The sequence below is a fragment of the Rhinolophus ferrumequinum genome, chromosome 17 (genome assembly GCF_004115265.2).
Source record: "Rhinolophus ferrumequinum isolate MPI-CBG mRhiFer1 chromosome 17, mRhiFer1_v1.p, whole genome shotgun sequence".
Taxonomy (NCBI): Eukaryota; Metazoa; Chordata; class Mammalia; order Chiroptera; family Rhinolophidae; genus Rhinolophus; species Rhinolophus ferrumequinum.
Window position 1 is genome coordinate 65,254,697 of NC_046300.1, and position 27,332 is coordinate 65,282,028.

The 27,332-nt window shown below is 45.9% G+C and overlaps 1 protein-coding gene across 2 annotated transcripts in view; it reads right to left on the minus strand.

Moving 5' to 3' along the window:
• The window catches only part of EIF4E3 (eukaryotic translation initiation factor 4E family member 3), an 82,461-nt gene that overhangs the window by 37,262 nt on the left and 17,867 nt on the right, over positions 1-27,332 (minus strand). The window contains exons 1-2 of one of the 2 annotated variants that reach the window (XM_033132629.1): positions 15,832-15,998; positions 2,709-2,781 (exon numbers count right to left, since the gene is read on the minus strand). In XM_033132629.1, the coding sequence (XP_032988520.1) occupies positions 2,709-2,781; positions 15,832-15,998 (240 nt within the window). Of the gene's footprint in view, positions 1-2,708; positions 2,782-15,831; positions 15,999-19,353; positions 19,502-27,332 lie in introns of those variants that run through there. The other variant, XM_033132631.1, reaches the window with a different exon arrangement.

Genomic DNA, 27,332 nt, shown 5'->3' on the forward strand with positions numbered 1-27,332 from the left:
GAGTCGCTGCCACTGGCACCTTTCCCGGTTTGTGGTACCAGACCTTTATGGCAGTGCTTGGGGTCCCTTGCGTAGTTTCAAGACGTAACAGAACAGGGGACCCTATAATAGGCCATAGTGAGAGCACACAGGTTCCCCGCAAAATCATCCCAGTATCGGGACCTCCATATACTACAGTCATTTGCGGTGGCCACTCAGCCACCACCCCTGGCGTCACTTGCAAATCATGAGTCAAACCAGCCCCTCATGGGGCTATCAAGCCCAACCATCGACAGTGGGGGCTTTTGACCTGCCAGGGCCAAGGCCATTGCTGCCGTTCCCCTGCTTTCAAGCATGTGGGTGCTGGCAGCAAAATGTTTCCATTCCTGCCGTAGCCTGGCTTTAACAGAGTCTCACTGGTGGTAACTTGTAAATGAATGGGAGCGGCCGTTCCACGTAGCAGAGCTTCTACTGGTGCGGGCCCTCCCTTCCGTCGTTTCTCATTCAGGATTCTCAAGACGTCGCATAGACGTGAGGCCAAGTCACGCATCGTGGGAGGGTGGAGTGTGGGCACAGAGTCCCAGAGAGCAATTTCCAGGCAGGCTCTCGGCCTCACGTGGAAAGGTGCTGGCTCACGTAGTAGATGGCCGTCAGCTGTGGCTAATTGACCATCAGCTGTAACCAGTTAGCCAATTAGCCACTGATATAACTGCCGCGGCTGCGTTGGTTGGTCAGTCAGTAAGTCGAGTTGAGGGAGTCGGTCGGTTGTCAGGCGGAGAAGCAGACGGCAGGTTGTAGGTCATGGGGATCCTGTCTCCAGTGAGACTGTAGTGGTACGACTCCCCTATCTATGGCTCCGTGGGTGTTCCTTTTTGACCTCACCATGTCCTGCGTTCTTATGTGGGGAGTGGGAGCAGAGACCCTGCAGGCCGCCGCGCATGACAGTCAGACTCACTAGCTGACCCTTGCGCTGACTTTACCGTATCTGCCTGTCTGCCCTGGAATCTCAGCCACCACGCTGATGACCAATGTCATGATGGAGAGGAGACAGTCTAAGAAGTAACTCAAAAATTCAGTGGGACCTAAGAACTTCCATCTGAGGACAAGCTTTTAAATCAAGTGCTCTGAGGTTTATACAAAGCTGCTGGGAAGAGGTGACAAAAATCAAAAGTCACCATAGGGGAGAAGTGAGGAGACACCTTTCCTGGACTAGGAGAGAGTTTGTCCCTCTGGACATTGGCCCACACGCTGCCTGGTGACGCTGCCCGTACTGGGCCTGGAGAGTATATACAGCAGCACTGTGATTTTGCTTTCTGCATGCTTCTGTCATTCTCCCAACTAGGTCAGAAATGGCCTTTTACCGCCCTCCCTGGGATCACATATCTAGGAAAACCAAATTTTCTCAACCAGATATTGGCAGAAGTGTCTGAAAAAAAGGTTCTTTGTGCTACTTCTGCATGTAAGAGGCTGCCTAAGAGACACAATGTAGATGCCAGCTATTAGAATTTCTAAGACATTGAAAGACTTAGGGCTGAGAATATATAGTGTTTTTCGGTTTTGTTTTGTTTTTTATAAATGTGGGCAGAAAATTTGATTTAATAGTGGTTTCAAACAATAAGGTTCTTGCATTTGTGATCACATAAAAGGTTTCATATTCTAAAACACAAGATTTAGGGGCACAACAGAAAAACTATTTAAATCTGGCCTTCTAGGGGCGGCTGGTTAGCTCAGTTGGTTAGAGTGCGGTGCTCTTAACACCAAGGTTGTCGGTTCAATCCCTGCCTGGGCCACTGTGAGCTGCGCTCTCCACAACTAGATCGAAACAACTACTTGACTTGGAGCTGATGGGTCCTGGAAAAACACACTTAAAACAAATGAGAGTTAAAAAAATAAATAAGTTAAATAAATAAATAATTTGGCCTTCTAGAAAATTCAGGACATACAGTCAATGCAATCATGAAGCAGCCTTATTCTCTCTATAACCAGAAAAGGGGAAACTTGGTAGAATTTGCTTTTGAAGAAAACAGAAATGTAACCAACTAAATAAACCAGTTTTTTTTAAAGAAATGTTCATCCTACGAGTTGGACAGCGAAAGAACAGAACTGAGAGCTTATATTTGTTGAGAACCTAGTATGTGTTGGGCATTCAAGCGTGGTATAGATACTGTCTTAATCATCAAACTAGGTGCTAATCATACTAACTTTACAGAAATTAAAAAGGTTGAGACCTGGCCAATTGAGGACAGTGGAATTTGAACATGAAGTAAGAAACTGCTCTTAGACCTTCCACTTCCATGCTCAAAAGTTCTGCTCTTCTTCTGTGACTGTAACCTTGAATCACCCTGCAGGTGGGTGCCAGAGCCTCTCACAGATGGGAAATCAGAGCTCAGAGAGGGCGTGGCCCAGCCGATGTTTGCATGGGGACAAAGATCCATGTCCTCCAAACCACAGCACAGTCTGCTGCTCCTGAGGCTCTGTGAAAGGTTTAGGTAGTAGATAAGTTTTAGCAGGTCACCAAGAAAAGAGCAGGCCACTTGGGCATGTGCTCAGCCACCCTCTGGGGTCCACTCAGTCAAGGGCAGCTGCACCAGAATGTACGTGAGAGCCATCCCAGAGCAGAATCCTGGTGGGGGCTGCCAGCACAGCAGCCGTTTTCAGGTTGGATGATTAAATGTCAATATATACAACATATACGAAGTCAATGGGGTGTGCACCTGTTCTGATCTTACCTGTACGGTTTGTACTGTGTAGATTTTCTTCAGATTTGATGCACACTCAGCTGCTGTGGCACCAGGGAGGGATCTAAGCAAACATAAGCAAAAGGGCACAAAAACAAGTAGTCAATTGTCGCAAACAGTTCCACTACAAAGTCTGCAGGTCTGCACGCAGAAAGGTCCAAAATCACAGACCTGCACAATGCAGGGACCTAGTTAGAATTAAAAATGTGAATTCCTACTTTGTGAAGTCATCGGTTTGCTTCTCCTAAAAATAAGCTTATTTATTCTGTAGGAATTCAGTAGAAAAAAATCGGAAATGTAAGTAAGAAAGGCACTGAAAACCTTAAAATCACATTTAAAAAAATACTTAAGTAAGCATGTAATAAATAACAAGCCTTTTGCCTAGGACTTCGGGTAAAAAACAGTGCCTACTGTACAAATGACAATGAAAATGTAGGGTCCTGACCTGGTTTTATGTTTGAAAAACTTGTTAGTTCCCCAATAGTAAATATTCATGAACTCTTGAGAAACAAAGCAATGTTTTGCCAACTTTAAGAAAACATGATGACTAAAAATCAACTTTAATTTCACTTGAATTTGCATGTGTTTCCAAAACACTTGCCTTTAGAAAACACTCAATTATTTTCTCTGGCTGATTTAAACAGCTCTGCTGACCTTTGCGGTCACGATACATTAACTTTTAGTTTGCCATATGTTCCACTAGATGGCAACATAGTACAGGTTTATTTACCAGATAGGCAACCTGCGATAGGACTAGCTTTACTCAACAGCACTTCATGTCGGTGACATGACACAGCCTCATCAACCCTTAGAAGTTAAGACTCTCAACTACTGACACCTTTTCTTTCTCCCAATACTGCATTAGCAGTCCTTGCTCATTCACATTGGGGTCCAACTACATCAAGCTTAAGGAGAAAATTCATCACTCAAAATAATGCTTGCAAGCCCATGTCCTTTGGTGAGAAATAAGAGGTTTGCTGAGAGAACGTACTGGTTCATGTCTGATCCACGAGGATCTGGAATCTGTAAAAGGAATGCTCTTTACTAGCCACTGACCCTCAGACACTGTCCCCAGGGAACCTCAAGACGTTAACTTTCTGGATAGTCGATAAACCATCGCACACTGGGGTGTGCACAAAACTCACAGTCTTAGAGGAAGAGGGTATGGCAGGGACCATGCCCAGGTGTGTATGTGGGGGGTGAGCACGAGATGGAAGTGACAGGGCTATACAGGTGATATCCCTGGAACTATGGACCAATGGATGCTCCTAGGGTGTCGAACCTGAATATCAAAAATACATTTCAGAAGTCAGCTCCCTAAGGAAGCACAATTACAGACCTGTCTGGGAGCAAACGAGGGACCCCTGTCGAGCGGGTAAAGTCTGATAAATAAATCTACCTAAAAAGCATGGGTTTACAACCATCTGAGTTGTTTATAAATAAGCAAACCCACAGTAACCTCCACGATTGCATTTGGTTGCCAGACGTGATTTGAACCTAAAGTACCTGGTGAAGAGCGTGGTGGAGAGCGAGGTACTTCCACTGGCTGGCGGTGCCCGGGCTATGAGGCATCATCGCTCCACCCGACGGCTGGGCTGGGCGCTAAAGCACTGGCTCGGGTAAATATGGACTTGCTCTGCAAGGCTAATGCAGGCTTTTATGCTGGGTTTTTTTGGGGGGAGGGGCGGAAGGCAGGGGGGGGTTAAATCATGGAAAGACTGGGGGGGGAATTATTTTTTAAAAGATTGAACTTTTTCTGAAGAGGTTTTCACATAAAAATCTATTGCTTTTATATGAAAATCTATTGGCATTTATTTCCTTCCTTTGAAAAGTTTGGCTGACCTCCCTGCCGCATGTGCCCAGCACGTACTTCCCCAGCTGGAGAAAGCACAGAGGAGAGTGTTCCCATGGCCGCAGCGTTGGGCTGCCACGGGCCACAGGCAGGACCTGTACTGTGTACTGCTTCACTTTAAACTGTGTATTTCAAAATTTTACTAATTTTTCAAGTTACACTTCAATTTATTATGGTTTAGAACAAAAATAATTTTTTGTATTTCCTCATTTTAAACTGTATATTTCAAAATTTTACTAATATTTAAAGTTACATTTCAATTTATGATGGTTTAGAACAAAAATAATTTGAATATTCCCCTCATACAACATTACGTCACCTTAAGCAAATACAATTGCGGATAACACCATTTAAAACTAGAAGAAAATTCAGTGATGAACATCTGCTGTACATGCCTTTTTTAAAATGCCTCTGGTCTTTTTTTCACAGTCTAGTGTAGGAGATAATTACACAAAGTCATCTAGGTCCCCTCAGTTTCACTTTTTGGAACTTTTTTTCTTCAAAATTTTTTGAAGAAATCGTTTCTGGAGTCCAAGAAGGGGCCTTCTAGCATGCAACAAGGACGAGGCAGTGCTTATCGGTGTAAGATAACAAGGTCAGCAGCTAGTATGTATGCACTACATTTTTGCTAGTGCGCTAAGTGTTTTATCTTTATTACAGTACCGAATCCTCGCAAACCTATTTATGTAGCTGTCAATATCATTTCTGTGACACAGGTGAGCAAGCCAGGGCTTATAGACGTTTGGTAACTTGCCCAAGGATACAAAAACCTGATTTGAGTACAGGTGACCTATCTGAGATGTCCCGCTCTTTACCCCTGACTGCTGAACTGTCGGGTCAAGCCATACTTAATTTTTTAAATGGGGTTTTGCAATTGACTCTTGGTGTGTTTTCATCAAGGCCCCAATTTTCTGAATCCCGCCTGCTTTTAATACGAGATTGTGTCCACATAACTTTCTTAGGACAGTCTTTCCAATGGAGCAAGGTAGGGAAGGTCCTCACTAAAACTCACAGGATCACGTTCATCAATAGTCCTATTCTGATTAACATCTTGTGATGCTGGTACAGGGGTGCTTGAAAAGAAATATGGCAGGTTCTATGCAAACTCGTTTTCCTAATTTCTTAATGGAGTGGTTGGATTCTGTAATCTTAAAGGTTCTTTCCAGCTGCTAGACAGTTGTATGCATATCCAGGTTTCAAAGTAATAACACAGTGTTGTCAGAACTCCTGATGGCAGTGAATATTTGGCTGGGCCAGTGCAAGCCATGGCGCTCTTCCGTGAGCCAAATCTGATTCTGACAGTCACTGGAAAACACCAAAGTTTCTAAATCTCATGTGTGAACCTCAGACATCTTTAACAAGCAAAACTGGGCCATACCCACAGAATCAATTTTAAAATGGGCAAGCAAGCTTAGATTTTTAAATGATCTGCCTTGTAAACAGGTCAGTGTGTATTAGACTTGATGACTGAAAACAGAACCGAGGAATCGGGACCTGTTTTCACATTCTCTGAATTCTCTGCCACCCTGCCACAGAAGACAGCTGAGCTGAGAACACAGCAATGGATGGAACAGGTTAAGTAGTTTGAATTGTTCCACCAGCAGTGTCCCCTCTGGTCTGATGCTGTTACTGTCACAATGCCTCCTTTTATTGAGCAGGTATTATGTGACGGTGTTTTGCATGTATTATTTTTAACCCATACAGCAGTTCTGCCAACTTGATATCATCATCCTTACTTTACAGATTAGGAAACTGAGGTTGAGTGAGCATGTTTCTAAGTAGCAGATCTTTCTTTGGTCTGCCTGGCTCTGATGTCCATGGTCTTCTCATGGACGAGGACGCCTCTCAGTGAAAACCAAACAGTCACTGTCAGCATGGGTGGTCACACACAGTTCATCTCATGGCAAATCCCTCCCTCGCCCCTTCTTAGTTACCTGCTCCCTTTCCTTGCCCTCCTCCCTTCCCCCTCCCCCCATGATCGGGAGGCGGCAGAAGCAGAGATGCAGGACAGGGGCAGATGCCACCAAAATCCCTGGCAGTAATGATATCCCAACATGTGATACAAGGAACACAATTCAAGAACACATCTTCAGGCCATCATTTTCTGGTGCTGGATACGAGAGGAAGATCACTTACCAAACAAAAGCCAGAGATGGGCTGCAGCAGGAAGGCAGGAAAGCAGAGGGGTTAAGAGGATGGTCTCTGGAATCAAAGATCTGAGTTCAAGTTCAATCTCTGCCACCTACCAGTTGTGTGACTTGCCTGACTCTTCTGATCGTCACTTCCCCTCTCTGAGCACACGGTCCCTACCCCACTGGTCTGCTATTACACACAGGCTACGTGAGCTAATGCTATAGAAAGCACTGACGTCGCTTCTGGCATCTACTAAGCAGGTGTTGCTGCTGTCATCATCCTCATCATCATGGACAGAAGAAAGGGAACAGATGCGAAAGCAATTAGGACTAAGAGACACCAACCACATTTTCTAATATGTGGGACAGAGAGTAACAATCTCAAGAAGTCTGTGAGGGTTCCATCCTCCGAAAAGCAAGCTCATGAAGAGCCAGTCTCTCGGGCTTAAGGCCACAGCTACCGTGAGGGCTGCCTCTGCTCGGACTCCGCCAGCAAAGAAGCTTCATGTTAAGGCCAAAGTGGGAAGCCACCCTGCCAAGTCTGCCAAGTAGATGATTAGCATAAAGATGTCAGGGCAGCATTTAATGGCACTTAAGAACAAAACTCCAGCTCCAGCTTTCTATTACTCCTGTGCACCTTCCACTTAATAATGGAATAATAGGAAATGCAGCTTCGGATTCTCTGAGGAAAACTGGTTAAAAGTCCTTTTCGCTCGTGTTGTTGGTTCTGATAAGGCTGCACCAATTGTTCTTCTTGAATGGTTCTGAGGTTCCTGAGCACCACGTACACGCGAACATTTAATGTGCTATTTATAAATCACCTTTCTCTAGTCATTAAAGCACGTTCCTGAGAATCTCAAGCCAGAACTCTCTGAGCTCAATTTAAGTCTGAAATGCTTCCAAGCATTTCATCCTCCTTCTTACTAAAGAAATACTTACTGGTCCCTAATAGCAAAAAAGACTACCCATCGTGTACTACGTGCATGGTCTCTGTTCATCCTCATGAAAACACCACAAGGGAAATAATGGTCGCAACCCCACTCTGCAGGTAAGCAGACTGAGTCTGCGGGCAGTGACCTGCCCACAGACACACAGCTGGCTAGTGGCCGAGCTGGGACTTGGACCAAGGGTCGCTCTTAGTCACTAGCCTAAACCGATCATTCACTGCGTGACCACTACACTGCGTGGTGTCATTAACACAACTCTGAACAAACACAGTCCCAACTCTCCTACAGCTTGCAATCCTCAATCTGATACTCCAGCAGTCCAAATGTGCCTTCTCTATGAAACCCCTCCTTAAAGATATGGTTGCTGCAAGCTAACCTCATGAATAGTCCACTGGAACTTCGTAAGCACCTAAGGAAATTACCTAGCTAGCTCTCAGCGGGCCACAGCACCACTCACTAGGAACCTGGATACGCGGAGATGCTTCTTACACGGAAAACAAGCTGAAAAGGCTTCCCCAAACCGTGCCTCCATTCGTGCCACTCTAAGTAAGCCTCAACTGACAGCTTCACCTGGGAGCTTGTTAGAGATGAGTTTCCAGGTCCCTCTTAACACCTGGTGAATCCCAGGTGATTTGTCTTTACATTAAAGTTTCACGTGTGCTGGCCTATGTCATCTAAATCAAGTCACCATAAGAAGTGCTAACAGTTCAAGAATAAAAGCTAATGAACTATAGATAACATTGTAAGAAAAATATAAACATCACTATTCTAACATAGGAATTTTTTTCATCACTCAAAGAAATCATCAAGACAGTGTTATCATTAAATGTGAAGGGCAATCCTAAAAGGCACTTAAATATGGGTTTTAGGCAGGGCTCTTGTCTTTCTCTGCGAATTGGGAAGCAGGAAGTCTTTGGCTTAATTGTCTCTGATGACACGGGCCCCTGGTTTCCTTCTTTGTGAAATTCAGCGGTAGGCCCAGGTGACTTCTCATGTCTCACCCAGCTCCTGTATTTCAGGATATGAAATATGAGAGAATTGTATCCCGTTCATTGTTCCCACTCACAGGGAGGCACTGTTCAGGGGATTAGGGAGCCCAGGGCTTGGCATCACACAGTCCTTCATTCAAATCCTGTTTCTGTTCTGCATTAGCTGTGTGACCTCAGCAAGGGACTTCTCTGGCCCCAATGTTTTCATTTGTAAAATGCTGCTATGTCCTACTTCAGTATTGTGAGGATTTGTGGGTAATTCTGTCCAGTACCCAGTCCAGTTCCTAGCACACTGTAGTAGATGGTAATTAATCCTAACAGGTTAAAGTGGGAAGGGGCGTTTAAACCTTTGTATGTGGTACAGTATATCCAGCTAATGGAGACACATGCCCCGTGCACATGCACACAATAAATGGTTGATGAAAAAAATGAATGATGACAATACTCAGCCTAATCTGAGAGATTATCTCATTTCAGAGAAGAGAACCAACTTAAGGGGGAGACTGTGTCTCCTACGTAAGAGCCAGTCTTCCTGTTGAATTTCCTGACATCAGGCTCAGCTGTCCCAGGGAAAAATCTGCACAGGCCCAGGTATCTGATGAAGGGCATCCCTACATATCATTCATTCCCATAAAGATGTTTCATTTTAATCGCTTTTAGATAGATGTGTGGCTTGTGGTTCTACCAGCTTGCTGTTTGAGAGTCACATACAAAAATGGTCCAGGGCCTATTATTAACATTTAGTAATGCATCCATTGAAACCATCTATATAATCTCAATGCTTTATTTTTGCATGTGTATTTGATTTTGACTTTTCCCTGCTTCCATCTATTGTCACTCCAACCCTATGAGGTCCTTGATAGCAATTGGGACTCTTTTCATCTTGATATGTAATTAACCTTCAGTCTGTGGAGGCTGGGTGAGCCAGAGGTCTAACCATGTTAGAGCTGACAGCAGAACTAAGGAAGACCAGGTGTGCAGCGCTTATCATGCCAGAATGCTAGTCTTGCCAGCTGTCTTAGGTTTGGAAACAAGGAAATGGCATCTGTAATATTAAAAGAAGGAAAACATGTTTGTGAGCAGCTGGTGCTGGGTAAGAACTAGTGACTTCTCTGAATGATCATGCTGAGGGTCGTCAGTGCAGAAAGCCACACCGACAGGCAGGCAGGCTGAGGGTCCCTCTTCAGGGCCTTTTCCTGCCTAACCTCCCCAGAAGCCTTGCCCCTTACAGAAGACAAAATCCTGCACCTTTAAGAGAGCCTGTGGGTTCAGAAAGGTAAGAATGGGGCAAAAAGAGATGGCAACCACGGCCTTCATGCAGTCCCTGCCCTCCCTCGTCCCCAGGAGCCACTCTATGGACAAAGAGGGCTTGGGATCCTCTCTGTCAAGCCCAACTCCGCCGTCCCAGAGCAGAGTTGTTAGTATGGCGTGCATGACTGGAATGCACCTGAAAGCCTCACACCCTGCGAGGCGGGTCCCTCTAGAACTCAGCACCTCACTGAACTCGTCACTGATGCTACTGAAGCACGTGGCCTGGGAGACAGCCGTCCTGGGGCCCAGGTCCAATGCTGTCATCTTTTCCTTCTCAGCACCTAGAACAGTGACTAGCAACTGATATGCTCCATGAATTTGATCAATTAAACAGAACAGTAATTCTCAAGTTTTGATGCCTAACGCATTTGTGACAAATGCCCATTCTACCCCAGGGTCTAAGCCTGGACAGGGTTGGAGCCTGAACTTGAAATAAGCACTGCCAGGTGATTGATGTAAGCGAGAAGGAACTACACTTGGACAAACACTGCCGGGGTGGGGACTAAGCCCTGGGGTGGGCTGGTGGGAGGTGTACGGGATGATCCACCTTTATGATTGAAAACACAAGAACACAAATACTCACAAAGCGCCTACTCTGTGCATGTTGACGTGCACTCCTGGGAGTCAGACGTGAGGTAGTTAGAGCTCACAGTCAAGAGGACTGGACAGGAGAGGAATCAATGCTCCTTACTTCGAAGGCGGTGGGCTTAATCCTGGGCCAAGGGCAACTGAAGGACAAGGAGAGCCTCAGCATTTTAGCAAAGCCTTGAAAGATGCATGGCAGCTTCTAAGTCAGACAAGGGGAGAAGGGCACTGTCATGCAGGGTGTCATGCGGGGTCTCTGGTCCCGCTCCCCACATAAGAATGCAGGATGGGGTGAGGCCAAAGAGGAACACCCACAGAGCCATAGATAGGGGACTCATACCACTATATTCTCGCTGGCGGCTGGGTTGGAGACACAGGAGGCAGCAGCCACACGATCCACAACCTGCCGTCCACTTCTCTTTGCCAACCAACCCCACTTGCTAGCTGCAATCCGCCGTGCTAACTGCAATCCGCTCTTGCTAGCTCAGCCACCACCTTCTTGCTAGCCCCCATTTGCTGCTAGTGTAGTCACAGGAGTTGTATTAGTGGCCAATGGTTCACTGGTTACAGCTGACGGCCAACTAGCCACAGCTGACGGCTATCTACTACCTGAGCCAGCACCTTTCCACATGAGGGCGAGAGCCTGGAAAGTGCACTCCTGGCTCTGTCCCCACAGGCACCAAGCAGGAGAAACCAATCTCAGAGGCTGGCAAGTCCATGGTTTATCCAGGAAAAGGGCCGTAGTCTGCTATTACAAGGGAGAATAGACAAACTGAGTGATAGTTTGGAGCTGGAGAGAGGTAGGTGACGAGGCTAAAAAGGAAGTGGGTTTCGTATTAAATATAGCAGTACAGAAGTTTGTACCACAATTTGTAAGTCTATGGTTTTCACTTGTTTTCTAAGCTGGGACATGCTTTTCTCAAATTAAAGCAGCCCATTTCTAAAAACAAACAAAAACAACAAAACTGATCAGAATTGCTCTGGTGAAAGTCGGCTGGAGATGCAGAATCCCACCTGTCTGGTCCACACAACCTGATAATAGAGGCACCATTAGGTGGTGAGAGATGAGCAGTAAAAACCCACTGCTATGGCAGAGAGGGACAGGGGAGTTTGTGAATGACACAATCAGGTGTCTCCTAGAAGGCTTACCCTGCCAGCCCAGGTGGGGACGCTTGGAGGAGGAGGTGAAGAGCGTGGGGACAAGCAGGCTCGGGAGTAACTGGGGCCTCCGGAGGGCGGGATGTGGAGAGGAGGGGCGGCTTAGGCTTGGAGCAGCTTCTCCAACAGTCAACCAACAATACGAAGCTCAGAACTGGATGAGGAGAGTACTTGAGAGAGAAGAGCATTCAAGGAATAAACGGAAGTCTCAGCTTTGAGAAACTTGGATGGGTGTTATTGTTACTCAGCACGTGGTAGGTAGTGGGTGTCCCGGACTCAGGAGAGAGCTTAGCGCTAGAGATGCAGATTTGCAAGTGATCATCAGAGCAGCGAACCACCCTGGGCAAGGGAAAGTCACTGTGGGTAGCATTCAACAGCCCCCAAAACATTTAGTGTGGACTTGTGCTAGGCGCTGATCTAGCAGCGGAAGGCAGAGCACTGGGAACGAACCCTGCCAGCTTCCACTCTAGTGAGAGAAGACAGGCAGGTGGGGCTAATCCCATGAGGAAACAAGGCCGGGTCACACCGGGAGTGTGCTGCATGTGTGTGCCATTCTGTGTCAGTGGTTGAGGATGGCCTCCCTGAGAAGATGGCATTTGAGCAGAAACCAGAAAAAGAAAAAAGCACAAGCACATAGCAGATCACTGAGGGAAGAGTGCTCCAGGCAGAGGCACTGATGGTGGCAAAGGCCCGAGCTTGGCATGATGGAGACAGAGCAAACAGCCAGTGAGCTAGATGGGCACGGGCAGGAGGGAGAGTGACAGGGAGAGACACAGGGAGAAAGGTGTCCTGGGCGGGGGCAGGGAACGCTGCAGAGTCTCAGGGGCTATTAAAGCACTTGGGCTTTTGCTCTAAGGGAGACGGAGAAGAGAGAAGTGACAGGCTTTAACTTAGGTACTGAAGGGACCACTCTGGCTGCTGTGGTGGGCATGGACTGTGAGTGGACAAGGGGAGAAGCAGAGCGTGCAGCCAGCACGCTCTTGCAGTCATCCAGGTGAGAAGGTGGCGTGGCCCGTGGTCTAGGGTGCAGGACGTGACAATGAATTGGATTCTGGATATTCTTTAGTGGTAGAATCAATGGCGTTTGTTGAAATGGATGTAGGGGAGAAGGACAGGAAAGAAACGGGGGGAGACGAGGAGGAGAGTCACAGATGACTCCCAGATTTGGGAGCTGAGCAGACAGAGGACAGGGTTGCTGTTAACGGGTCATATCTGAGCTGGGACAGAGCGGGGGGTGAGGCTGGGAGGGGATTTGAGGAGGTGGTTTGGCACCTGGTGAGTTTGGATGTGTGTTACACATCTACATAGAGACAGAGGAGGAGCCCAGTGCACAGTGTCGAGTTTTGGGAATCACCAGCACAAAGATGCAACTGAATGCCGTGTGACTGGATGAGATCACTGGTGTGTCTCGGGACAAGCAGAGGGCTGAGGACTGTGGATAAAACTCAGAGGAAAGGGGTTACCATGAGATGAAAACAAAGCAGTCAGACACACAAACAACCAAGAGTGCCCAAGAATCAAGACAGGGCAGGGTGTTCAAGATCCAGAAAATGGAAGGAAAACTCTTCATTTCATACCCTCAACCAAAATCACCTCCCAAATGCTTAAATCCTTAGCCAGTCTTCCTAAAATAACGGTAATAATAATGAATTACTGGAGTTTACTATTGAAAATGCAAATAATGCTCCTGAGGGCTCTCCAACTCATCCATGAAGGGAATGAATGAGGTTGCTGGCTTCTTAACACTGAATTCAGATAAGCTGCTCCAGGAACTGTGGATGGTGTTTGTGTGTGGCGGGGCGGGGGATTTGTAATACGGCAGCATCCAATACTGGTATTAGAAATAACATTTATTAAGCTTTTATGTGTTGGTGTTTTACATTCATTGCTCTCATTTAATCCTCAGCACAGCCCTGGGAGATATATCTTACGATTATCTCCCTTTTACAAACAATGAAAGTGAGGTGTAGGAAAACTACATCCCTTGTCCATCATCACACAGTAGGCTGGATGGTAGGACAGGGCAGGAGATAGGTGCCAAAGGAGAGTTTTAAGTAGCAGGAGGCTGTTAGATGCTGTGGGGCTCAAAACTGACGTCTTGGGCAGCAGCCATCAGCTATGCTGGCGTGAAGGCTGCCTTGGAGGGCTCTCCTGAGACCCTTACTACCCTCTTCAGAATCTTGTTTCTCTAGGGAAAAAAGTTACAAATGAACCTCTAGAACTCACTGAGTTCATAACCCCAAGAGGAAGGGGCAGCCTACGTAAATGTAATGGACTCCTGAAGAAGTGGAGAGAGTTCAATAAAAGCATAGGGTTACCGACCAGGCAAAATTAATTCATATGTGCAAAGTTGGAGTTAATTATCATTTTAAATTAAAAGAGTCGTTGCTATTAAAGATTTGGACACTGTGACAATCCTATATTTCATTTTATTTCTGGCTCTCAGAGAACAAAAACGTGCAAATAAGTAACAGGAAAGTAGTTTGTCTTCATTGAAGTTACCGTGTTCTTATCTTAGATAGTAGATATTCTTAAAAAGTTGTGTGTTGTTATGTTGTATTAATATCTTAGACCATTCTTAAAATGTTGTGCCTGTAAGTAGACTAATTTTGACCTGTTTTAAAAGAAACTCTTGATACTGTTTCTACCAGTGATCAGAATCCAGAAACCAGTGTCCAGGTTTCCGCCTTGGAAACAGACACCAACTAACAACGGGCAGTTACAGCACACCTCTGAAAACCAGTCACACGTTTCCACTCTCATAAAGTTGGCCCAAACCACTGCTGTTTTGACAGTAAAATGCTCTCTTAGCATCCCATAATGAAAGTGAAAATGTTTTCAGAAGCGAGACTTGCTGTATCTCCCCCACCCCCAACTTCTTTGGGTCCCGGGAAAAGACAGTGCTCCAAGTGTCAATTGTTATAGATGGGTGCTAATTCCGATAGGAAGAAAGGAATGAGCTTGTCTTCCTACAAAAGATGAATATCACTTTTAAAAAAAAAGTCTTGCAGGGATTTTATACAGGCCTTTTAAGACCAGATTTGTGTCTATTTAGTAAATTTCACAGAGAACGGTTGCACACACTTCCTCCTAACACTTAAGCATAGTAGATACAGTCATCAGAATTTCCATAAGCTCTTGGGACAACCCTGAGGTGTCATGTTGGGCACCCACCGTGTGACAGATACTAAGGGGCTTTACATTAGCCAATTTATTCATTTGTCTAAAATTCCTTGTGCTCCTCCCATGTGTGAGGCACAGTTCTAGGTACTGGGATACGCAAGTGTCAAAACAAAAGTCCCTGCGCTTTGGCTGTCACAGAGGAAGTGTGGAGGGGTTGAGACAGATTGAAAGTAAACACATAACACAACGCGGTAGCATTATGCATCATGAAGAAAAACGGAGGGCAGGAGGCTACCGCATGGCTGGAGGGCGGGCAGGGTGCGCTCCTGTAGACGCGGTAGTCAGGCAGGCATTTCTGACACGGCCCCTGAGCGGTCGAGTGAGGAGGCTAATCCTCGTCCCACGTTACTGACAGGGTCAGGTACTGCTCACCATCGAACCCCAGCATGTGGCTCACGTCAGTGCTCGAAATGCACCCGACCCGTGGAGGAGCGAGAATTCAAAGAGCTGTACCAGGCGGCCTCGGTGGGCTTGGGGCGGCGGCCCCCGCGGGGCGGTAATAATGCCCCCACGCACACTTCCCAGGGGCTGGTCAACTTTGCCCGCGCTGTCACAGCGCAGGTCGTATCCTGCGCGCCCCGAAGCCCCGTGGGGAAACCAGGACGGTACTGCCCTCCCTGCTTTGCAACGAGGACAGGAACGCCCGGCTGGCCCACCACCCCCCCGCCCAGCCAGGACGCCCGCGCGGGGACATTCTTCTAAACGGAATAAAGGGGAAAGTGCTGCCCAACTGCTGAGGCTGCGCCTGTCCTCGGCCACCTGCGAGGCGAGGCCGCCGAACAGCTGCTCGCCGGCCCAAACCTCGGCTTCTGACCCGGCTCTGCGCGCGTCCCGGGGCCGGGCCAGGTCTGAGCACCGCGGGGCGGGCCGGGCCGGGCCGGGGCGCCCGATACAGAGCGGCCGCGCAGCGCGGAGGGCCCGGCCGGGCCGGACGCGGCGGGCCCCGCGCCCCCTCACCTGTCGAGCCAGAAGGTCCAGGGCGAGTGCAGCGGGACCTCGCCCGGCTCGGGCCGCAGCGCCGACAGCTGCTGAAGGCCGAGCGGCGGCGCAGGGGCGGCGGCGGCGTGGGGTCTCCGCGGCTCCCGGGCCCCGGCGGGGGGCGCGGCGGCCGGGGGCATCGCCATTTTCTCCGCCCCGCCTGGCAGCCGGCGGACGCGCGGACCGCGGGGCGAGCGGCGGCTGAGTCACCCCGGCCCCCGCCCCCTGGGGCGCCCGCCCCGCCCCGCCCCGCCCCGGCCCGGCTCGGCCCACGCGCCCCGCCCCGGCCGCCCCGCCCCAGCCCACGCGCCCCGCCCCGAGCCGCGGTGCGTGGGGAACCGCCCGGCCGGCGCCGCCAGACAAAAGCGGGCCTGTCCCGGGCGAGGTGGGAGGCAGATTGCGCACAGCACGGAGCCCTACAGAGCAAGGGCAGTGCGTTGGCCGGGGACATCTTCGCGGGCTATGGGGGCGGGGAACAGAGGACTGGTCAAGCGGCTGATTTTGCGGCCAGACAGGAGGTCGGCGAATTGGATGGACGAGCTACAGAAAGATGGAGGAATAGCTGGATGGACCAGTGGATGGATCTCGGACTCACACGGTGGGAGGGGAGGAGGAGTGGACAGACGTATCCGCAGTCTAAGGATGGGGGGGAAAGTTGGCAGAGGGTTGGAGTAGGAGTGGAGGGATGAAAGGGCAAGTGGAAGCATAGTTGGACGTGACAGACAGATGCAAGGGGAACCTGTGGCCAAATGGATAAATAGACTGGAATGAATGCCCAAGAGTGCGGGCAGAAAGGGCCAGACAGACAGAAGCCAGGAACCGCTGACTCCACGTGAAGTTGTAACAGGTCAGCCTTGCGTTCCTCCTGGTGACAGCATGTTAATGAATTCAGCGAATTTGAACGGATCAGAGTCCCCATTCCACCCTCTCTGGGGCCACCATGTGCCCGTAGCGAGGGGCCCAAGCCCGGCCCAAAGTATGGCCAACTCTAAAGAAAGGTTCCTAAAGTCGGGTGAAGTTCTCCAGGCTTGTCCCAAAGCAGCTGCAAGGACGGAGGAAGAAAGCAGGCCGTCCTGAGCACAGAGCCGGCTACTTCCTGCCTCGGAACACAGAGGAAGTCCCTGTGGCCTGGAGATGACTGAGGCTCCTCCTAGCACAGCCTCTTACCAGGTCTCGGTCACCCTCTCAAAGAAGAGAGGCACGAGGGCATGTGAATACATTGTAACCAACACGGGCAGAGGCCCTCCTGGCCTAACAACTGTGGCTGCACATCTCTTCACAGATTTTCCACCTGGCCTAACATACATTCTGCTCTTAGCTTGAGCATTCACTGGGATGGCCCAGAGCAGAAGCTGCAAAACCAGACGCATTCTGTCTTCACAGGCATCGTAAACACCTATTATGAATCCCAGGGGACGTGCTTTCCCTAAAAAGTATTCAAATCCAGATAAAATGACAACGAAAACAAGACCACTGCTTTTCAATCCCTGCTTCAAACATAATATTTATACAACTTATGATGCTGGAAGCAGTGACATATTTATAAAGTCCTTCCAGCTCTGAGATATTGGAGGTCCTCTTGACTAGATGCATTTTTAAAAATTCAGTTTATTTTTTTAAGAAAATACATATATGGCACTGTTTAGGCTGTTCTGAGCACTTCATGCTTATTAACTCATTTAATCCTCACAACAATCCAGTGAGGAAGGTGCTAGCTATTATTGGCCCATTCTATGCAGAGAAATGGAGAACTTAAATTAACTACAAAGCCACACTGCTAGTAAGTGATAGAGCCAGGACTTGAATACACATATTCAAACTCCAGAGTCTAGGCTTTTAACTACCAGACTCTATTGCCTCTCTCACTAAAAAAATTAACAGGTCCACATACTGTGTTTTCCTGAAAATAAGACCTAGCCGGACAATGAGCTCTAATGCATCTTTTGGAGCAAAAATTAATATAAAATCCGATCTTATTTTACTATAAGACTTGGTAATATAATATAACATAATATATATAATATAATACCAGGTCTTATATTAATTTTTGCTCCAGAAGATGCATTAGAGCTGATTGTCCGGCTAGGTCTTATTTTCGGGGAAACATGGTAGTAAAAACAAGGCGGTGAAGAATAAGTATTCCTCCATCCCAAGGCTATCAATCTTCCTGCCCAGAGGAAACCACTGTTAACAGTTTCCTTCCACAAAAATCCAAGTATATACATAAAAGCATATATCTAGACATATAAATTACATGCCTATCTATATCTTTTATAACAGAAATAAAAGCATTTTATACCATTGATGCACCTCCTTATCTTACTTAACATTATATATTTGAAGATTTATTTCCATATCAAAACATATAGATCTACTTTTTAAGAGCTGCAAAGCAATCCATTCTAAGAAGTAATATAATTTAATTCAGTAGCCCTCAAGATTTCTGTGGTTTCTAGTCATTTTCTTTTTTTGTGGTCATATTCTTTTATAAATAATGCTACCATACGCAATTTTGTATTTAATGTCTTTCTTCATCTGCACAAGTTTGTTTCAGAACAAATTTGGAGAAGTAGAATTTTTGCCTGTGTTTAAAAATTTGATACATATCGCTAAATTACTATGCAGAGTGGTTACATGAATTTATATGTAATTTATTTGTAAATAATAGATTCTGAAAATTTGTATTTACTAAGTGACAATTATCTTTATACAATTTTTAGGCATTGGTTTTTGGGAGTTTTTGCCTTCTAATGATGAGAACCAATCAAAATGTCAAGGTTAGCTTCTTCCTTGTGTCCTTTAACAACGTCCTCAGCAAGAAAGGCTTATTTTAAAAGTTTCATCTGGAGTTTCTAAAAGACAGTATGCACCACATGATAAATTACTTTCAGAATTTAGAACTAAAAATAGTCTGGAAATTTTTCTTTATTGAATAACAATTATGTAGCGCTCTCTCTTCTCTCTCTCTCTCTCTCTCTCTCTCTGTCTCTGTCTCTCTCTCTCTCTTTTTGCTTTGCCTTCCAGGATGCTCAATATTACATCTGATGCTCAATCACAACATCAGTACTAACTAATCACTATTTTTATATTATTTTATTGCTATTTTTATTTGCATGACCTATTCATAATTTCACATATGCATCTTATACAACCCTGTCAAATATTTTGGAAGTAGGTGATATAAAAAAAAACTGTAAATGACCTTTAGATTAATAAAAAAGGTCAAGCAAGCGAGTAAGGTGAGCAGCAAGGAGAGAACAGTGAGCGTAACTTCCATTCCCTTCCTATTTGAAATGTAAAAGAGACTTAACCACTGTTTTTGCTCTTCAGAGTCATCCTTAGAAGATAACAAATTAGGAAAATACCCCTCAACTTCCCCACTTTGTAACTGGACAGCAGGAATTAAAATTTCAGGGCAGAAAGGGAACTTGGAGATTATCTAAGCAAACCCATCATTTTACAAATGAAGAAACTGAGGCCCAGAGAGGTGAAGTGACTTACCTGAGGCCACAGCGCTAGGAAATGACAGAGCAGGACTAGAACGTGGATAGCTTGAGATCCAGGCCAACGTGCTCTACCAGTGAGTAAACACGCAACTCAGACGACTTGGGGTGGCAGGAGGGAGGAAGAGGAGGTAACCCCATAGCCCCTAGCAACGAAAACAACAAAAAGGACTTGAGACACTCATAAATAATTAAGCAATTAGCTGCAGCAGCTACTCCCCTCCCCTCCAGCATCCAGTCACCAAGGCAACTTGGGCAGGGTGCCTGCTGGTTGCCTAGTAACAGTGTGGTTGGCTCCCTTGACATGCTCCCTAGGCATCAAAGGATTTGAGAGCTGGGAAGAGCCTTAGACAGTGATCACTATTCCAACACCTTCATTTTCCAAATGGAGAAATGGAGGCCCAGAGAAGCCGAGTAATCTGTGCAATGTCACACAGCTACTCAGAGACACAGCCAGGCTCCATTTCCAGTTGCTTTCCATTGTACTAGGGCTGCCTTCAGGACACTGCAGGTGGGGGAGGTCTCTTCACAGTTCCTAGGAGAATGAGAAAGTAAGACCAAGCGAGCAAGCAAGAAAGAGACAGAGACCTTGAGCTCTCATATGCAATTAGCAGGAGCTGGTAATCCCATCAGCCCAACTTTCATCATCACCATGGCAACATGGGTGAGGCAGGTGCTTGTTGCCTAGTAACAAGTGGTTCTCTCTTCCACTCACATCAGGCTCCCTGGGAATCACAGGAACAGCAGAATGTTGGAGCTGGAAGGGAAGGCAGGGATCCTAACTCAGTCTCTTCCTTTGACCAATGGAGAAATTGAGGTTTGGGGACGCTTCAAGGTCACATATTCACAGAGCTAGCAAGTGATAGGGACTCATTGTTGGCCTGCCAGCCTTTTCTGAATTCCCTCCATTATTGACTGTTACAGCACTGTGGGAAGGGAAACTCACTCAATAGGGTCAAAACATTGAAAGGGAATGGAGGTATTACCACTTGTCTAAATGGTGGCTATGCCACACACAAAGCCTGGCCCGCAGTAGATGTACATGGAGGCACCATGCATAGTAGTTAAATCCAGGCTCTCTGAGGTCAGAAAACCTGAATCAAAAGCCAGCTCTCCCCAAACCTGGCAAGCTTCTTAGCCGTCTGTGCCTCAGTCTCCACATCTGAGAAATGGGCATCTGATAGTACCTACTTCTCAAGCCATCATTAAGATTAAATGAAAAAAAGGTATCTGTCAAGTGAGTGGTATATAGTAAGATGCAGTAAATGTTAGGTATCTATGAATTCTACATTCACAAATATTTGTTGCATGTCTGCTATGCAAATGCCTCTGTCCTAGGCTCTTGAGATTCACTAGTGAACAATACAGAATAAACCCGTCTCAGGGAACTTACTTTCCAGTGGAATGACTGTGTGTGGGGATGGGGGTGGGTGGGGGGGGGGGGGGGGTGCATGCATGCGCACGTTTTTCATGTTTGTTGAATGGGTGTAGGAACTCATCGGCAATATCCTATGTTTATGTCACAGGGCCTAAGTCTGAGAAGATTACTGTTTACAGGGTGTGACGCTATAAATATGCAGGCCTGTCTTGTATGTGGGAACTGCATTTTCCTTTCTTTTAAAAGCTCAGGAGACACAGAAAGGCAGTGACCACCAGATGGCAGACCTCAGTTTCCTAGATGCAGGGCACAGGGAGGCACCGGCCTGGGGCACAGGCCTGGACTGAAGCTTCCAGCAAAGTCAAGTGTTGCAGTTGGACAGTCCTAGGGTGATGGCTTGGTGGGGGAGGAGGGGGGTAGACTTGAAACTCCTTCAGGACGCTAGGGGCCTCGCGGGATGCTGTAGTGTGGTTGAAGAGTGACTGCTTTAGTGACACTGAGCCCACTCTAAGATCCTGCTGTGTGACTTCAGGAAGTTATTAACCTTGCTGAGCTCCAGATTCCTTATCTGGAACATGGAGAAACTGACAAGAGCTCCCTCAAGGGGCTGCTTTGAGGCATGTATGAGAAAATACGTCTAATGCACCTTGCAAGGTACACACAGAAAAAACTCAACCAATGTTACTTGTCTAGAATTTAAAAGATCCCTGAAGGTCTGCTTCAGAGTAGCCAGTGGAAGGAAAAAGGGTGAAGGAGACAACATTTGTTCAGCATTTGCAGTGAGGAGACTGAGGGCCTCCCAGTCACGAAGCCTGGAAAAGGAGACGCTGGGATTCGGCTGTCCCACGCTCCACACCCCAATGCACCCACCAGCCACAGCGCCCCCTTCTGTCCTTCCCGCAACCCTGAGTCGCTCTTCCTTTTCTAGTCCCAGTGACCCCTCCCACCCCGGGTCCTGACTTCCTGAGTTCCTGCCAAGCACAATACCCTCCTCACTTGTCTCCCTGCTCCCAACATTGGCTCCTCCAAATGCCTGCCAGACAGTAGCCTGAGCAGTTGTTCCCAGACACCGATTTGATCATGTCTAAAGCGCTTCCCTGGCTTCCTATCACTCTCAGAACAAAGCCCAAACTCTGCAGCGGCCCACAGGGCTTGGCAACTTCTGGATTTTTCCTGCCTCCCCAGCCACAGGGCTGTGCTCTTCCTCTGGGCAGCCTTGGGCACCTGCACAGGCCTGTCCCAAACCTCCCTCCTCCCTGCTCTGCAGGGCTGCCCTTCTCCTCCCACTCAGCCTCAGGGAGAGATCTGCCCCCACCTCCAGCTCCACGTAGTTCCTCCTCACATCCTAATGATTTCCTTTACCGCATGTGTCACAAGCTGCATGGAACTACTGCCTGTCCCCCACACCCAAGAGGACTGGGCCCCCTGTGTAGCGCTGTTCCCCTGATGCCAGCATAGGGCTGGCCACACTGATGTCACACCACCAAGACTCGTTAAGGAAATGACTTGGGCATACAACACTATTGATTGAAAGGAACAGTCTGTGAATTCCTCTCCCAATTTCTAGTCTTTCTCCTCTGCCAGTTTCTCCTTTTCGTGGATGGCAGATCAGTTTTCCTAAAATGCATTTTTCCCTGTTACTTTTTTGCTCAAAAGCCCTAAATGGCTGACTATCTCTCAGGCTGAGTTCTGAAATCTCTAGTCTAGCATTTGAAATCCTCCCCAACTAACCCACCTTTCTAAAGGCATTTGCAAGTATATTTCCTTATATATTTGATTACGTATATGTATATGGGTCGGACACTGAAGTTCGCGAACTTTCCATCGTGTAAGCATGTATATACCTATAGTTACACATACTTGAAAACATATACAGATATATTAAATATATGTCTTTGTAACTATATATATATCTGGAAGCACGCTCTTCCCCTGGGTGTGTCTTCAGCTCTATGACAGCGTGAGCTCCCGAGGGCTGGTCTGTGACACTCTCCCCACTTCCTACTCAGCATCTGGACATGGAGATTCAACTTCACTAAACCGGTGACCCGTCTGAATCCCATTCAGTAAAAACACTGTGGGCACCCACATTTCCGCACTTTTTCCTGATACCTTTCTTTTCTTTGCCCATCCACATTCTCCACCCATCCTCAAGGGCCAGGGCAAGTTCCGGCAGAGATCAGTCACCAAACAAAACCCTGAAAGGAGCACGAGATCCAGAGCTCCAAAGCAATGGCTGAGCAGGGCCCAAACTACTTTCTTCAGAAACCTTTTGCCCTGGCAAAGAAACCATGCTTTTCCTTGGTTAAGAAGCAGTCACAATGATTTCAGAAACACTGGCTCTGCAGCCAATCTAAGAATTCAGATGAAGGGACTTTTGTTGTGGCCGCACAGGAGTTTTTACTCATTGGAGGACTAATGATTCATATAATCAACTCCTAGCGCTGGGCATTCAGATTGTTACCAAAGTTTGTCTCCATGATATGCAACCCTGCAATAAGATAGTCTGCAAATCCCAGGCTCCTGATCAAAGCGTAGTTATTAATGCTCCCCCAGGCCAACGAACCCGACCTGTGGGCACCACACAGATCGGAAACCGGACCCAAAGAGGCCAGTAGGCCTCCACTCGGTCTTTGGCGTGTTTAAAGGAGAGGGAAAGATGGACAGTCAAGAGGCAACGTGAGCTAAAGAAAGTCCAGAAATGTCTGCTGGAGCCCACACTTAACAGCTATGTGATTTGGGACAAATCATTCAACTTCTCTGAGTCTCTTTTTTTCCCAGTTGAAAACTGAGTGTGCTAATGCTGCCCGCTTCACAGTGCAGTCAGGAGGGGAGGCCCTGCCTCAGCCACAAGATGCCACAGGGTGGACTGCTACGTCCTGTCCGAATCTGAGCACCGGAAGTCCTGGAAGACCCTTCCTCAGTCCTGGCAAATAGAAGGGCCAGTCATGCTAACAGCACATCCCCAGAGCACCGCCTGTTTCACTCAGTTGTCTGCATCCATGGTGGGCCTCCAACCCCCACTTCTGGCTGACAAGTGCTCGCAGAGGGATAATTCAGCATCAAGCTGGTTACTTCTTCACAGCTAAGAAGCTGCTTTCAGGATCAGATTTTGTTTTGAGCTTTCAGTTATTACTCAGACATGATTTAGGGGAACATTTTGCAAGCCAGCACTGAGGCAGGGCACTGTGCTTTCTAAGCTTAAATAATCACCTCATATACACAATCACATCAATAATACTGTAAGCACTGTAAGAAATCCTGGTACAAAAAATTCCAACTTACAAAGAAAAATATAGAGGGCGCCAAGAAAATGTATACACATTTTAAGAAAGGGAAAAATCTGTATTAAAATTATAATATATATTGATAACAAAAGATGAATACGTCTGACAAGTTCAAGAACTTGCCACCATGCGCTTTCATTGACAGCACTGTACAAACAGCTCAGTAAGGTTTCATAACCTTGGTGTATCAGTGTCTCACAGCTGTGTTTGTGTCGACGTGTGGCGGTGTCTTGCTGAGTGGCGTTCATTAGTGTTGTTAACATGTTTTTGTATGCTGTCGCGAGAAAGTCTGAGCTTGAATTAGAGCGATGAACAAACATTAAATTTCTTATTAAACATGGCAAGAATAGACGCAAAGTCAGGGACCTGTTACTCCAAGTTTATGGGGATAATGCCATGAAGAAAACGGCAGTGTACAAATGGATTAAACGTTTTTCTGAGACGAGAGAATGTGTCACTGATGAAGAGAGGTCAGGGCGGCCAGTAACAAGCAGAAATGATGAAAACATTGCAAAAATTTGTTGCATTGTGCGTCAAAATCATCGGCTGATTCTGAGAAGCATAGCAGACCAAGTAAACAACGATAGAGAAACAGTTAGGAAAATCTTAACTGAAAACCTTGGCATGAGAAAGGTGTGCCCAAAAATGGTCCCGAAGGAACTCACTGATGAACAAAAGCAAAGGAGAGTCAAAGTTTGCCAAGACCTTTTGGAGAGGCAAGACGATGTTTTGGGCCGTGTTATCACTGGTGATGAAACATAGGTGTACCGATATGACATTGAAACAAAGTGTCAAAGTGCACAATGGAAGTCAGCCAATTCTACACGACCAAAAAAGTTCCGTCAGTCCAAATCAAGAGTCAAACGATGTTGCTAAACTTTTTTGATATCAGAGGGATTATTCATTACGAATTTGTACCAAATGGACAAACAGTTAACCAAGTTTACTATTTGGAAGTGCTGGAAAGGCTGCGTGAAAAAGTTAGACGAAACTACCTGAACTTTTTGCCAACTGTTCATGGCTCTTGCATCACGACAATGCACCAGCTCACACACACTGTCTGTGAGGGAGTTTTTAGCCAGCAAACAAATACCTGTATTGGAACATCCTCCCTACTCACCTGATCTGGCCCCCAATGACTTCTTTCTTTACCCGAAGATAAACAAATTATTGAAAGGAAGACATTTTGATGACATTTAGGACATCAAGGGTAATACGACGACAGTTCTGATGGCCATTCCAGAAAAAGAGTTCCAAAATGGCTTCGAAGGGTGGACTAGCTGCTGGTGTTGGTGCATAGCTTCCCAAGGGGAGGACTTTGAAGGTGACCGTAGTGATATTCAGCAATGAGGTGTGTAGCACTTTTTCTAGGATGAGTTTGCGAACTTAATTGTCGGGCAAGTCATGTATATACATTTTTTTGGCAGCCCCGGTCCTAGGAAGTGATAAGTCACGTAAAAAGTGACCACCTGCACCTGTTTCCCACATTAGCCTAAGCTCCCTTAGGGTGAGTGGGGATCTCACCTCTGTAGTCCTCACAGAATATTATAAAGATTGTTGTATAGTGGATACTTACTAAGTATCTAAATAATGAATCCTTCTATGATTAAAACATTCATTATTAAAGTGTATATTGAAATATTTTATGTCATTTTACTTTTTAAGAGTTGAGTACTCTACAATTTGAGAAGCCATTATCAATTGATGGGAAATGAGAAAAAGAAAACAATTTTTGAAATGGAGCCACATTATTTGTTTTCAAAAAACACTATAACTGCATAAAATTTTCAGAACTATAACCACTGTGCAGAGCACGACTTTAGCGTCATGAAGACACTTTCAAACAGTGTTTCAAGCCAGCGAAACCTCTCTTTCTTTTGACCATCAGCTGGAACTGCACACTCTTAATACAGAATGATACCATCAATGTCTTACTCCTTTCCTGTTGATTTTCACGTTACTTATTATTATGCACATGATGTTAAGTTGCATAATACGCAACTTATATTTCTTTAAAAGTATCTTAGTTTTTATGGTAAGATATTGTCGTTTTCTGGGAAGTGAAAAATGTGCATATGATCATACTTGGTCTATTACAAAATGTGGTCTCTAATGGGGGTTATGATAAATATAGTACTCCACAGATCACTTTGCCTGTGTGTTTTGTGTCACAAATATTTAACGTCATTGACAATGATCTTGAAGATAGCTAAGAATCATTTTTGCGCTTTCAAAAACTTCCAGATCCCTCAAAACTAAACTCTGAATTATTATAACTTTGAGTGGACTCTCTATCATTCCTAAAATGCCCCAGGGTCATGTTTTCTTGTCTTATTGGACTAAAGTATTTTATATTACATTTATCTTGTCAATAAAATACAGTAGCATCTTTTTCATATTTTACAAAGCCATAGTTAATGATGCAAATAATTTCCTATATTTCATTCTGAAGGAAAACCATTAATAAAACCATAGTCCTTGCAAAAATTGAAATTCAGACTAAGCAGGTACAAACCACCGTAAAAGCAAGATCAGCAGTGAGGAAACAAGCCTAATGATTAGAATGTCCAGATGGAAATGATAAACTGAACCACTCTTTGCCAAATGAAATAGCATCTTAATAAGTTGTTGAATCATCTCTGTTGATTTAATTTAACTGGAAGATATCAGAAAACGATTACAACCTGCAAACGTATCTTCATTTCCTATGCTCATTAGCATTTGGCCAGGAATCCTCTCCTTTTATTTTGAAGGTGAAGTTACCCTAAAATGGTATTTAGGTTTCTTTCCCTCAAAAGTAACCATGTTAAAAAGAGAAATAATCCCAAACTGGAATTAAAAAACTAGAACTCCAGTGTTTGGTCAAATCTTTTATCAAAGAAAGAATTCAAACATTTCTTTTACAATGCAAGCTGGTAAGTACAAGTTGTCGTGGAAACAGGCTGTTTTCAAAGTATATGAGGAATGACGTTCTTCTTCTAAATAGGTGTGCATTTCCTCTAAGTGGGGAGGAATTGTTGTAACTGAAATCCATTATGTTTATTTCGAGTCTGCATTAAAAACAATAATTTCCTTTATTTTATATAGGAACACATAGACACAGAGCCTCACCCTCATAAAAGGGAGAATTAAAATTATTTGCAAAAGAATTGGTGTGCAAATAAAGAGACATAAAATGAATTCCATGATATAAATCCACTAATGTATAGTGAAGGGGTAGGAGAATGCAAATCAGAGACCATAATACTTCCTTCACCTACAATGGGACATATTTTTCTTCAGTAGTGTTAGTGACATTTTTTACAGAATGAT